A 12,428-nucleotide genomic window follows, 5' to 3' on the forward strand; every position below is an offset into this window, starting at 1 on the left:
AAGAACTTGACTTGAAGTTGTGTCAGTGCTGGCAGGAAGCAGCTGTGAGGGAACAAGAGTTTGGAGAGAGAAGACTGGATAAGTAACACAAAAAAGCCCTTGCCAAGCAGGTGACACTGAACAGGGCAAAGGGACCTAGAGCACTTGGTTTGGACATGCAGTGCATAGGGGAGATGTTTTCATGGTAGCTTCTTGGAGAAAATGGAAAGATTAGGCAAAGGGGCAGTTAAGTTCATAGATTTGGTAGGAAATAATCGAGAGCATTTCTAACCAGAGTTTCTCTTTCTCTTTCTCTCTTCTCTCTCTCTCTCTCTCTCTCTCTCTCTCTCTCTCTCTGTCTGTCTGTCTTTGTTTTTATCTCTTTCCTCCTCTTCCTCTCTTTTGCTCTCTGAAATTTGTAGATGAAATGGTAAGAGCAGACATTTGAAAAGAAACAGCCAGGACTGGAAATAGGAGTAGAGACACAAAGATTCTGAAATGAAATTATGGAAAATTTTAGGAAGAAAATGTTATTTTCTTTTTCTCTGTTTTATTTTCTTTTTGAAGCTACACCAAAGTAGTTTTCAGGGAGAAAAACAAAGTGTTATTTTCTAATTTGTGTGGCACTCTTCAAGCATTTACTCATGGCTCCCTAGGGCTGCCATGGGCATCTAAGTTCTACAGGAAGTTTTGTGGTTTGGCGATGGTTGGGGCTCACTGGATGATTCAAGAAGATGGCTTTAATTGCGCAAGAAGGACACACTGCTCTAGCTTTGTGCATGCTCACAACCATCTTGTGACCAATCTTCCAGAGGTCAGACCCTCCTTTCTGCCACGTACACCAGCCAACCTGAGTGGCAAAGCATGCTTTGTGAAGGTCCCTGCCAGCGCTCTGGCAAGGGAGAGGAGGAGGGAGGGCACCACCTGGCACTTCAGGGCCATTCGCCTGTCACTTCCAGGAGCTACGGGAGGAGAGAAGAGACAGAACTTGGGAGTAGCGTGGTGGGGAGATGGAAGAACAGGAAGTTGGGAGCCGGAAAGGTGGGGTGGGAGGGGAGAAAGGAATGTATTTCCAAACAAGAGAGCAGGGCAGCCCAAGTAAACGGAAACTCCTAGAAGCTCCTCTGCAGCTTCCAGCTGTCAAGAAGTGGGAGGAGAAGAGCTACTCCTAGAAGCTCCTCTGCAGCTTCCAGCTGTCAAGAAGTGGGAGGAGAAGAGCTCATGGGACAGAGAAGAGGGTGGGAGCAGCTAGGAAGTTATTTAAGTTGAACCAACTTTCATGTCCTTTTTCATGTGTCCTTTTGAGGAAGCCCCAGCTACCCACAGCTAGCAGCCAGGCTCACAGGGAGCATCATCACCCAAGCAGTGCAGGCAGGTAAGCCGGCGCCCACAGCCCTGTGCCTGGACCTGTCCCTTTCTTGCCTGCTGTGCCTCCATTTCCTGGTAGACACTTGGGTGGCTGCTCTAGGACTGGGAATGGTGTGTTTGTGTGTGTGTGTGTGTGTGTGTGTGTGTGCGCGCACCAGTGTGTGCCAGTAATGGGGCTTGAACTCAGGACCTGGCACTCTCACTTGGCTTTTGTGCTCAAGGCTGGTACTCTACCACTTGAGCCACAGCTCTACTTCCAGTTTTCAATTCCAGCATGTTCAATTCCAGCTCTTCTGCTCACTTCTCTTCTTTTTCTTGAATTATTTATTATTATTATTATTATTACTACTACTACTACTACTATTATTATTATCATTGTTGGTCATGGGGCTTGAACTTAGGGCCTGGGATCTGTCCCTGAACATCTGTGCTCAAGACCAATGCTCTACCACTTGAGCCACAGCTCCACTTCTGGCCTTTTCTGAGTAGTTTATTGGAGATAAGAGTCACACAGACTTTCCTGCCCAGGCTGGCTTTGAACAATGTTCTTCAAATCCCAGCCTTAGGCTGGGAATACGGCCTAGTGGTAAAGTGCTTGCCTCATATACATGAAACCCTGGGTTCGATTCCTCAGCACTACATATATAGTAAAAAAGCTGGAAGTAGCTCTGTGGCTCAAGTGGTAGAGTGCTAACCTTGAATTAAAAATATTGAGTGGGGCTGGGATGGCCTAGTGGCAAGAGTGCTTGCCTCGTACACATGAAGCCCTGGGTTTGATTCCTCAGCACTACATATATAGAAAAAGGCCAGAAGTGGCACTGTGGCTCAAGTGGCAGAGTGCTAACTTTGAGCAAAAAGAAGCCAGGGACAGTGCTCAGGGCCCTGAGTGCAAGCCCCAAGACTGGCAAAATAACACACAAAAAAAACCCCAGCAGATCTCAGCCTCCTGAGTAGCTAGAATTATGGGCATGAGCCACTGGCACCAGGCTTAATTTATTTATTTTTGAACTCAGGATCTCCGGCCTTCTCTTGGCTTTTTTGCTCTACCACTTCAGACACACCTCCACTTCCAGCTTTTTGCTAGTTAAATAGAGGGAGAGGCTCATAGACTTTTCTGCCTGGGCTGGCCTTGTACTGTGATCCTCAATCTCCGTTTCCTGAGTAGCTAGGATGACAGGTCCCTTCTAAAGAGGACTTCCCTTGAGGACTCCATGAAGCTACCCTGAAAGCAGTGCTTGTGAAGGCTATCAAATGGGAATGAGGGAGTGGGGTTGCTCCCCCAAAGTACAAGTCCTTTTTCCTTAGGGAAGCAGACTGCAGGGAGTAGGAAACACAATGGGTGGGGGCAGGGTCTTAGAACCCAGCCTCCTCCTAGCCCATCTCCTCCTGAACCCCATTCTTTTTCCCAAGGCAGGAGTTGACCTTGAGTCCGTCCTGCTCCTCTTCCACCAGAACAACCCAGAGGCGCAGTGTCTGTCCATCTGCATTCACTCAGCTATGGCTGCAGTCTCTCTGTCTGGTTAGATTCTGAGTCTCCCCAGTTCTCCACCTGCTCTCTCTCCCAACAAGCTGCTTAGCAGCTCTACGCTATATTTTCCCCAAATCCTGCCCACCCTAGGTGTCCTGCAGGCCGTTTTGGCTTCTTCCTACCAAAAGACTGTGTTTACCTGCATCTCCTCCTTCACTAAAATCGTTTCCCTCTCCTCCCTCCCTGACTTGGCTTACCCTGACTATGTATAGATATTTATGAATACCAGCTAATATCTTTCCAAGACTCCTCTTGTCTTCAGTCTTGTTCTATCATGTGTTTCTGGAAACATCTAATCTAGCTGATTCTACAATGGTACCTCTTTTTCTTCTTGGAGGGCATGCCTGGGTTGAAAACAACTAAGTCTCTGGAAGTCACAACTAGATGACGTTGGTGAAACAAAGTCCTCATTCATTTAGCCAGTTGGTCAACAAAGTATTTACTGGGCACCAAGGGTAAGAGGTGGTGTTGAGGTTGGTCCAGTGCCTGCATAAACTCCAGATATAGCCAAAGGATAGCACCTCTGACTAAGTAGCCCAGAGAACAGTCAGTTATAGGCCTGGGCCCCAATCTTATGCACCAATTCTCTCCATCTCCATAATGCCCTTTACCAGATATGAATTCCAAAGCAATTCGAATCTCTCACATCAACTGGATTTACTTAGGACTCATGTCAGGATCCTTTCTCCTCTACCATAAATCCTGTGCAGAAATGTCACCTCGTTCTCTCATGTATCTATTCCAAGTACCTATATCAGAGCCTGGGCTACAGCAGGTCCTCAATAAATACCCCTTGAATTAATCTTCAGAGAGATTTAGGTCATACTGATCTTCATGAGATGGGAATTGTTTCATAAAATGGCATATTTTCTATACAAGTATTGTCTTCAGAACAGTTAGGGACAGGAGAATCCTGCTTTCTAAACATCTGAAAATTTTAATGTCTTCAGATAAAGTCTTTCTTTTTCTTGCCATATGTTTTGACAAACACAAAGTATACCCGAGATCCTTGGGAAATAATACTCCATCATGAATCCTCAATGATGCTACTTCTTGGATTTTATTCATATGAACTCAAAATGTGTTGCTCAAGTACTATCCAACACAGGTATATTTGCTTCCCTGTTTTTGAATCCTGGTCTCAAGTGGAACTCATTTCCCATTCCTTTCCCCTATCTCCCTCTCCCTTTCCTACAGCTCCAAGGACCTTGAAAAGGTAACAATGTCAGACACTACCAGGACTGCCTTTGGGGGCAGAAGAGCAATCCCACTCAACAACTCGAATGCAGCGGAAGACAACCTCCCCACTGAGGAGCTAGTGGGCTTGGTGCCCCGGGGTGTCAACTTGGAAGGTAGAAACTCACCACTGTACACAGGCTAACAACCTCCTCCTCCTCCTCCCCCTCCTCTTCCTCCTCCTCCTCCTCCTCCTCCTCCTCCTCCTCCCCTCCTCCTCCTCTACTCCTCCTCCCTCCTCCTCCTCCTCCTCCTCCTCCTCCTCCTCTCCTCCTCCTCCTCTCCTCCTCCTCCTCCTCCTCTTCCTCCTCCTCTCCTCCTCTCCTCCTTCTCTCTTCCTCCTCCTCCTCCTCCTCCTCTTCCTCTCCTCCTTCTACTCCTCCTCCTCCTCTTCCTTCTCCTCTTCCTCCTCCTCCTCCTCTTCCTCCTCCTCCTCTCCTTCTCCTCTCCTCCTCCTCCTCCTCTCCTCCTTCTCCTCTCCTCTTCCTCTCCTCCTCCTCCTCTTCCTCCTCCTCTTCCTCCTCCTCTTCCTCCTCCTCCTCTCCTCCTCCTCTCCTCCTCCTCCTCCTCTCCTCCTCCTCCTCTCCTCCTCCTCCTCTTCTCCTCCTCCTCTCCTCTCCTCCTCTCTCCTCCTCCTCTCCTCCTCCTCCTCCTCCTCTCCTCCTCCTCCTCTCCTCCTCCTCTCCTCCTCCTCCTCCTCTCCTCCTCCTCCTCTCCTCCTCCTCCTCTTCTCCTCCTCCTCTCCTTCTCCTCCTCCTCTCCTCCTCCTCTCCTCCTCCTCCTCCTCCTCTCCTCCTCCTCCTCTCCTCCTCCTCCTCTTCTCCTCCTCCTCTCCTTCTCCTCCTCCTCTCCTCCTCCTCCTCCTCCTCTTCCTCCTGCCCCCTCCTCTCCTCCTCCTCCTCTCCTCCTCCTCCTCCTCTTCCTCCTGCCCCTTCTCTCCTCCTCCTCCTCTCCTCCTCCTCCTCTTGCCCCTCCTCTTCCTCCTCCTCCTCCTCTTTCTCTCCTTCTCACCTTCCCCTCCTTCTCCTCCTCCTGCTTCTTTTCCTCCTCCTCCTCCTTCTTCCTCTTCCTCTTTGTTCTTCTCCTTTCCAGTACTGGGAGTTGAACTCTGGGCCCAGGTACTGTGCCTTAGTGTTTTTACTTAAGGCTAGAGTTCTACTACTTGACCCACACTTCCATTATTTGAATTTTTTTGCTGGTTAATTAGAGATAAGAGACTTTTAGTCTAGGGTTGGCGTGAAACTTCAATCCTCAGCCTCCTGAATAGCTAGGATTACACGCTTGAGCCACCAGCATCCAGCCTTGATTTTTTTGGGGGGTGGTGGCTAAAATAAACCTACAAAATCCTCTTCTGAGTTGTAAGATCATCAGAGACCTAGATCCTTGTCTCAGTTCTGCCACTTACAGATACCTTACAAATGACTCAGGGGAGTCACTTTGTCATTCTACTTTCAACCATCCCCTCTCCAAAATAAATGTGCTGAGTTTGTTGAGGCCTTTTGCAGCCCTACAGTTCTATGCCTTTGAGAATGCTCTCTAGCTGAGAGATTTCACATTCAAAATATTGTGACTGTATCTTATTGTCTGGCTTGCACCTCCTTCCTTCTCCCTCCTCCCTCCATAGCTGTGAATTTCAGAACGGGCAAGAAGTGCCAGATTGTGACAGTAATAGAGATGGAAGTCTTCAATTTTTCTCTAGAGCAGGCAAGCCATGTGGCTTCCTCTGCCTCTTGCCTCTGCCTGGTCCTCTGGGGCTTGCTCCAGGTGCGGCAGCCAGCAGCTGACCTCTTCTCAGCTCTGTCAGCTGTGACAGGGCCCAGGTGCCAGTGCTGCCTTCAAGATGCAAATGCCATTCCCTTGGGCCACAACAGGGACATTCAGACTCATGTTCCTGAATGTTATCTAGGGATTTTCTGTAACATCACTTATGTGTCAAAACCCAGTTTTGCTCCTGAAGATTCTCTGTGCTACATTTCATCCAGGCAAGGGAAAGGTAAGTGGGCACAGTCAACCCTATGGCTGTGTGCTTAAGTGTCCCTGTCAGGTAAAGAGTGCTCAAAAGCCTCCAGTAGATGCAGGACCCCCAGAAGCAAAGGGAAAAGTCAGTGTTGATCCTAACACAGGCAGTGAGTAGGAGAACTGGCTACATGGTATAGATGGGATTGATTGTGTTCTAAGCCCATCAAGGTGATTTGAGATCAAATTGTAAAATCAGAAAGCTGTCACTAGGTACCATGCAAGTTTGGGTGGGGGTCTACAGAACATAGGGCCATCCCCAGTTATGATGAGCTCCACAAAACACAGGGGCGTCCTCAGTTACAATGGGGCTCCACAGAACACAAAGGCATCCCCAGTTAAGATGGGGCTCCACAGAACACAAGGGTGTCCCCAGTTAAGTGCATAGCACAGTTTGAAGAGCCAGACACACTTACTCTGAACCAATTCTCCCAGCTAAGTGCCCCATTCTAAATCTCACCATGAAGCCATAGCACTGAATTAAAGGAGACATGTAAATCAGATAATCTCAGTTGCCATGTTACAGGTTAGGCAACAGAGGCCCAAAGCATCTAGTTATATCACTCCTTCACTGCCCACAATGGGAGTCTTCGTTTTTGTGGGATTTGTTGTTTTTATATTTTTTAGAATGCAAATAAAACAAAATCCTGCATCCCTTAAATGATCAAGCAGGTCACGTTGGAACATTCTATTTTCTAGCAAAGTTCCTCTTTGATGGAGAAGAAATTGGAGGCCCTGGGGAAGGGGACTTAGCATTGGAGGAAGGGGACAGAAAGAAGAGAAAGCAAAGGGCACAGCCACCCTTGCCAGGATCAGTGAGGAAGCCTGGAATCCTAAACACAGGCAGTGTGGAAAATCTATGGCCTAGGAAGCAAAAGACCCAGCTTGATGGTAAACAAGACATCTGAGTGTTCCAAAACCAAAATGGAAGCAATGTCTACTTAGCATGCTTTCTAGAGAATCTGATAGGCAGTGTGTGGAGGGCATATGACCCAAAGAGCCTGACCAATGACGCTCACGGAGTTGGAACATGCAAATGACTTTTACCCTGCTCACCAAGATTATCATTGATCCATCAGCCAGTGAATACCTGATTGTACAGATGTGCGCAAACTGTAGCCTCTGTAAGTCAAAAATATGAGCAAAATGTAGGCAATAAGACATCTGAATTGTCAGATAACTTGAGTGGGTCAGTTTTTATTTTTAATCTTAACTTACTGGTTTCTTTGTTTCAGAAGCAGGGGAAGGGGATAAAACCAAATGATTTGGGAAATCAGCTATTAGTTAATTGGTAGTCATGTCTCCATGGCCTCTGCTACACTCTGGGATATTTGTGAAGGCCTTTCCACAGGAAAGAGAGAGCCCAATGACGATTTAAACAATTATTTCAAGAAATAAAAAGTCACTTAAAAATTGAATGATGAGCTGGGAATATGGCCTAGTGGCAAGAGTGCTTGCCTCGTATACATGAAGCCCTGGGTTCGATTCCCCAGTACCACATATATAGAAAACGGCCTGAAGTGGCACTGTGGCTCAAGTGGCAGAGTGCTGGCCTTGAGCAAAAAGAAGCCAGGGACAGTGCTCAGGCCCTGAGTCCAAGGCCCAGGACTGGCAAAAAAAAAAAAAAAAAAAATTTAAACGAGTCTTCATCCCTTATGTGTTTGTATCACTAGTAATAACAAGTTCCAGATTTCAAAGGCATGCACTTAGTACTATATCTCAAAGAATGGGGACTCTGACCCTAACTGAAACAAAAATCCTGGAGAACAAAAATACCAGAGCACAGGCTTTCCGAATAAGGAAACTATTCCTCACAATTCAGGTTTTCTGTTTAATTCTATAAAAGGCAGGGTTTCTGTCACTAAATATATCCATTTTTCCCTGTGTTGCCTTTGCTAAGGGACTAATGCTAGGAAGGAATCATTAATTCCCAGTGGTTCCACGTCCACCTTCCTGCAGTTTGTCAAGTAGCCACTAGTGGCCTCCAGATCACTCAAGTCTCCCCAACCATCTCAACAGCTGTTATTGGCCCCAGGACTGAAAAGCCAGCCCTCTGCCCAGGTCTTTGATCATGTTAAGCCTTGGTCTTTACCTTTCAAAAAGCTGACCTTGTGACACTGACTGAGAAGCCTAGAGAGGCCAGAAAAGAAGGGAGGAAAAAAAAAAAAAGAAAAAGGTCAGTTTTTTGTTTTGTTTTGTTTTCACTTGCTCTGTAGCCAGAGATTCTATTGTCTATGAAATTTACAGTCTACAGCAATGCATATACATCAGCTGTGAATATTTGACTGAAGATTATTTTATTAGAGCAAAATTATTTCAGTTCATGTTTCTAAAACATCTGTCTACAGTTTTCTGGTGACTAAAATTATAAAGTGCCAGAAAAAAATGCATATTCTTGGGCTGATTTGACTATTATAAGCAATAAGTGATCACTGGTGACAGAAAGTCTAATGTTTATTTGGCAGGTCTAATGCCAAATTGGTATATTCAATTCCAACAAGAAAACAAGTCTGGTTCTAGGAAAAACCACATGGGGGTGAGATCTAGTGTTCTCCTGAGGCTCTTCTCCCTTGCATTCTTCTTGGTCAGAACTAAATTAACCAATCAACCAGTTAGGGATCAATTGGGTTCTCTCAATTCCAGATTATTGAAAGAGAGACATCCAATGCATAGGTCAGAAATGATGCTGCTCTGCCCTTCCCTCAGTTCAGGACAAACATGCCCTGGTATCAGCTGTGTGTTAGGAGCTGCTCCAGGCTCCCTCTGGGGTTGCCAGAGTGACTAAGTCACTTTCCTGCCACAGCAGATCTGTCTAATAAAACAGGCAAAGAAAGAACAATATGGTTCAGTGCAATAACTACACACTCTCAGTGTGTGGTGACTGGGGATGTGGTTGAGGGAACACTTCATAGTGGGAGGATATCTGAGCTGGGCCTAAGAATGTTCCAGAAAAAGGACAACATGAGAGGGACTTTTCAACACAAGGAGCAGTGTATGCCAAATAGTGAAAAGAGATCCAAGGACATCAGAGAGGAGAGGAGCCTGAGAATGAAAGAATCACACTAGATTGGTCACTTTTATTTTGATGATAGGGGAAGAAATGTGGAGGATTCAAAATAGCAGAATTATATTTTATAAATATAAGTCCAGTGGTGATAAAAATAGAGAGAAGATACTGTAGGCTAGAGGACAGGAGAACCAGGGATTATATTTCGTGGAGAAGGGATGAGTCTCCTTTCTCTTGTTCTAGCTCCCTCTGAGCAGCTAGCTATGGATTTCTTAAATATTTTAAAGTATGCGACATCTTCATAGCAATAGTTTAAAAATTAACTGCTAAAGAAAGTATCTTTAATTGTTCTAACTATGGTACTTCAAGATTTCAGGTATCTAGAACAAAAGAGAGGGAATTTTTTCCCTGTTATTCTGTTCTCCATAAATAGACCTACTTTTTCTTATGCATAGCATTAAGGCCTGTATCTCAGTAATAATATTACTAAAGATTGAGTGGAGATTTCAGCTCACCGGGGAATTCCTAGAATATGAGTCTAAACATTTAACTTATTTCAAGATTCTGCCTGTGACAGGTATAATCATTCTCAGAAGAATATTTTTTTGTAACCAAGGGAGAAGATAATCTACTTTTATTCACATTAGGAAGGGGATCGGAGGACAGAGAGGCAGCTGATTCTGAAGAGAAACTTTCTTTTCCTTGAACAAACCATTTTTTGATGTGTTAGGAATTAGACTAAATTGTGTTAGGCAGACTTTTGAAAGCTGTCACTTTGAAAGAGCAATCTCTGAAGTTTCCACATTCTCTTTTTCTTTTTCTTTCTCTGCCTCTTTTTTTTTTTAAACAATTGTTTACAAATGAGCTTCTCCATTTTGCCAAGATCTGGAAAGATACAGAGGAATGCAAATTTATTTTCTATTATGGGAAATGAAGCCTGAACAACAAGAAGTCTCTTTCAAACTATGCTACCTCTTTATAGGCCAATAAACAAAGTAAAAATTAATTCACCAGCTTAACAAATGTTTACTGGGTAACCACTACCTGAGAAGGGCACTCCTTAGAAAAATAGACAACAGATGACATGGTGATTTTTTTTTATGTGTCTTGCATTTTAGGATAACCATCTGCACAGTCCTTGCTACTGTCAGTTACTGTAACAACCTAATTCTATTCTAGGCTAGATCTGGGGATAACTATCCATGAGTAATAAAGGTAATATTGTTTCATCCATAATACTAGGATTTCAGCTCTGTGTGGGGAAGTGTGCTATCACTTAGATGTGGCTTGTCTCTCAGGGGTTCAAGTATTGGAAGCTTGATCCACAGTATGGCAATGTAAGAGATGGTAGGACTTGTAAGAGAATACAGTCATAATGTTCAATGTTCATATGGGAAAAATGGAACTAGGAAAATTGAGGGGTGAGAATGGAAGATATGGAGAAGAATTCCAAAAGGGGTGACATTGATCAAGATGCATTGTATTCATAAACTGACATATTAAACTGAAACCCTTTTGTACAACTACTTAAACATAATTAAAAAATATAAGAGATAAGGGTCTAGTGGGTCACTACAGGCTGGTTTGGAAGATATTAAGGTATATTTGAAAGAGAATAAGATGGTTCTTGTAGGACCTTGAGTTAGTTCTCAGGAAAGTGAATGGTTATAAAACCTTAGTCTGACCCCCGCACGTGGTCCTCCTTCTTGCATGTGTTCTGGTCATATGGTAGATCTTCAGGGGATGGAGTCAGGGACCCTCATCTGAACTCTACCATGTGATGTGGAAGGCTGGCCTACAAAACTAGGAGCTTAATTTTCTCTTTTCTGTGTATATATCTCTTTTCTTTATAAGTACCCAGCTTCATGTAATTCCTTTACTGTTCATTATCTTGAAGTAGTTGTATAAAGAAGTTTTAATCCAACATGTCCATTTGAGGGGCTGGGGATATAGCCTAGTGGCAAGAGTGCCTGCCTCGGATACACGAGGCCCTAGGTTCGATTCCCCAGCACCACATATACAGAAAACGGCCAGAAGCGGCGCTGTGGCTCAAGTGGCGGAGTGCTAGCCTTGAGCGGGAAGAAGCCAGGGACAGTGCTCAGGCCCGGAGTCCAAGGCCCAGGACTGGCCAAAAAAAAAAAAAAAAAACAACACCAACATGTCCATTTGTGAGTACAATGCATCTTGATCAGTGTTACCACATCCATTACTCACCCCCATTTATCCCAACCCTACCCACCCTATCTAGTTAACTGGTTCCGTTTTTACACATGTACATTGAATATTATGACTGCTATTTCTCTATAGTAAGGAAAAACAAATGGTGACCCGATTCAATGTGTTGATTTGTGAGACCATTACTCTGAAGAGGAACAGGTATGGCTGTCGTTTTCCATCTTTTCAAAGAAGCTGCCACCTCTTTGATGCCCTTCTTAAATATATTACATGCTTTTACAGGCTGGGACATTGTTTCTCAGAGTAGTTTTTAGCTCCCATTTTAACCGATTTCTGTTTTGTATGTCTTTTTTTCCAACTGCTATTTACTAAATGGGATGTTTTTATTAGTTTAGATCATTTGAGGATGGATTTTGCAGAGATTGTACAGAGGATTTTTACTTGCTACTACTTCAGTTTTTCTTTACTTATAAATTCTTTACTATAAATTCTTAGTTAGGCACTGGTAGCTCACTCAGGAGGTGAGTAATCCTAGCTACTCAGGAGGCTGAGATCTGAGGATTAAGGTTCAAAGCCAGCCCAGGCAGGCTAAACCAAGAAACTCTCATCTCCAATTAACCAGCCAAAAGCCAGAAGGTAAGGTGTAGCTCAAGCAGCAGAGCACCAACCTTGAGCAAAAAGGCTAGAACCCTGAATTCAAGACACACACACACACACACACACACACACACACACACACACACACACACCCTACAACACACTTAAACCTTATGGATTTTTCACTTCCTTTCCAAACGTTTTGACTTATTAGAGTAACAGAAATGATTGCTTAGAAAAAACAGTTTGGGAAACTCTATGCTTCAAATTAAATGTTCTCAAAAACATGACCGTATGGATTACATATTTTTGAAAACAAATTCTCTCTGTATGTTTATTTTCAGTGTGAGAAACTGCAAATGCATATGATTTTTTTTCCTTAGGTTTATATACTCAAAGGAATTCATTAGCTCCCTTTTTACTTACACTTTGTCACAGCATAAAGACATGGTATTTTTATTTCAATGTGAAGCAAAATTTCTCTTCTGGTGGCTAGGTGGTATAACAATCTCTAGTCACTGT

General features: G+C 44.3%; 1 protein-coding gene across 2 annotated transcripts in view; it reads left to right on the plus strand.

Annotated features, from left to right (window-relative positions):
- The first annotated feature begins 1,280 nt into the window (after positions 1 to 1,280).
- F13a1 (coagulation factor XIII A chain) overlaps positions 1,281 to 12,428 on the plus strand; it is a 210,318-nt gene continuing 199,170 nt past the window's right edge. For both annotated transcript variants that reach the window (XM_048348563.1, XM_048348565.1), the window contains exons 1-2: positions 1,281 to 1,354; positions 4,073 to 4,227. In XM_048348563.1, the coding sequence (XP_048204520.1) occupies positions 4,098 to 4,227 (130 nt within the window). In that variant the 5' untranslated portion in view covers positions 1,281 to 1,354; positions 4,073 to 4,097. The remainder of the gene's footprint in view (positions 1,355 to 4,072; positions 4,228 to 12,428) is intronic.

This window comes from Perognathus longimembris, chromosome 6 (genome assembly GCF_023159225.1).
Source record: "Perognathus longimembris pacificus isolate PPM17 chromosome 6, ASM2315922v1, whole genome shotgun sequence".
Taxonomy (NCBI): domain Eukaryota; kingdom Metazoa; phylum Chordata; class Mammalia; order Rodentia; family Heteromyidae; genus Perognathus; species Perognathus longimembris.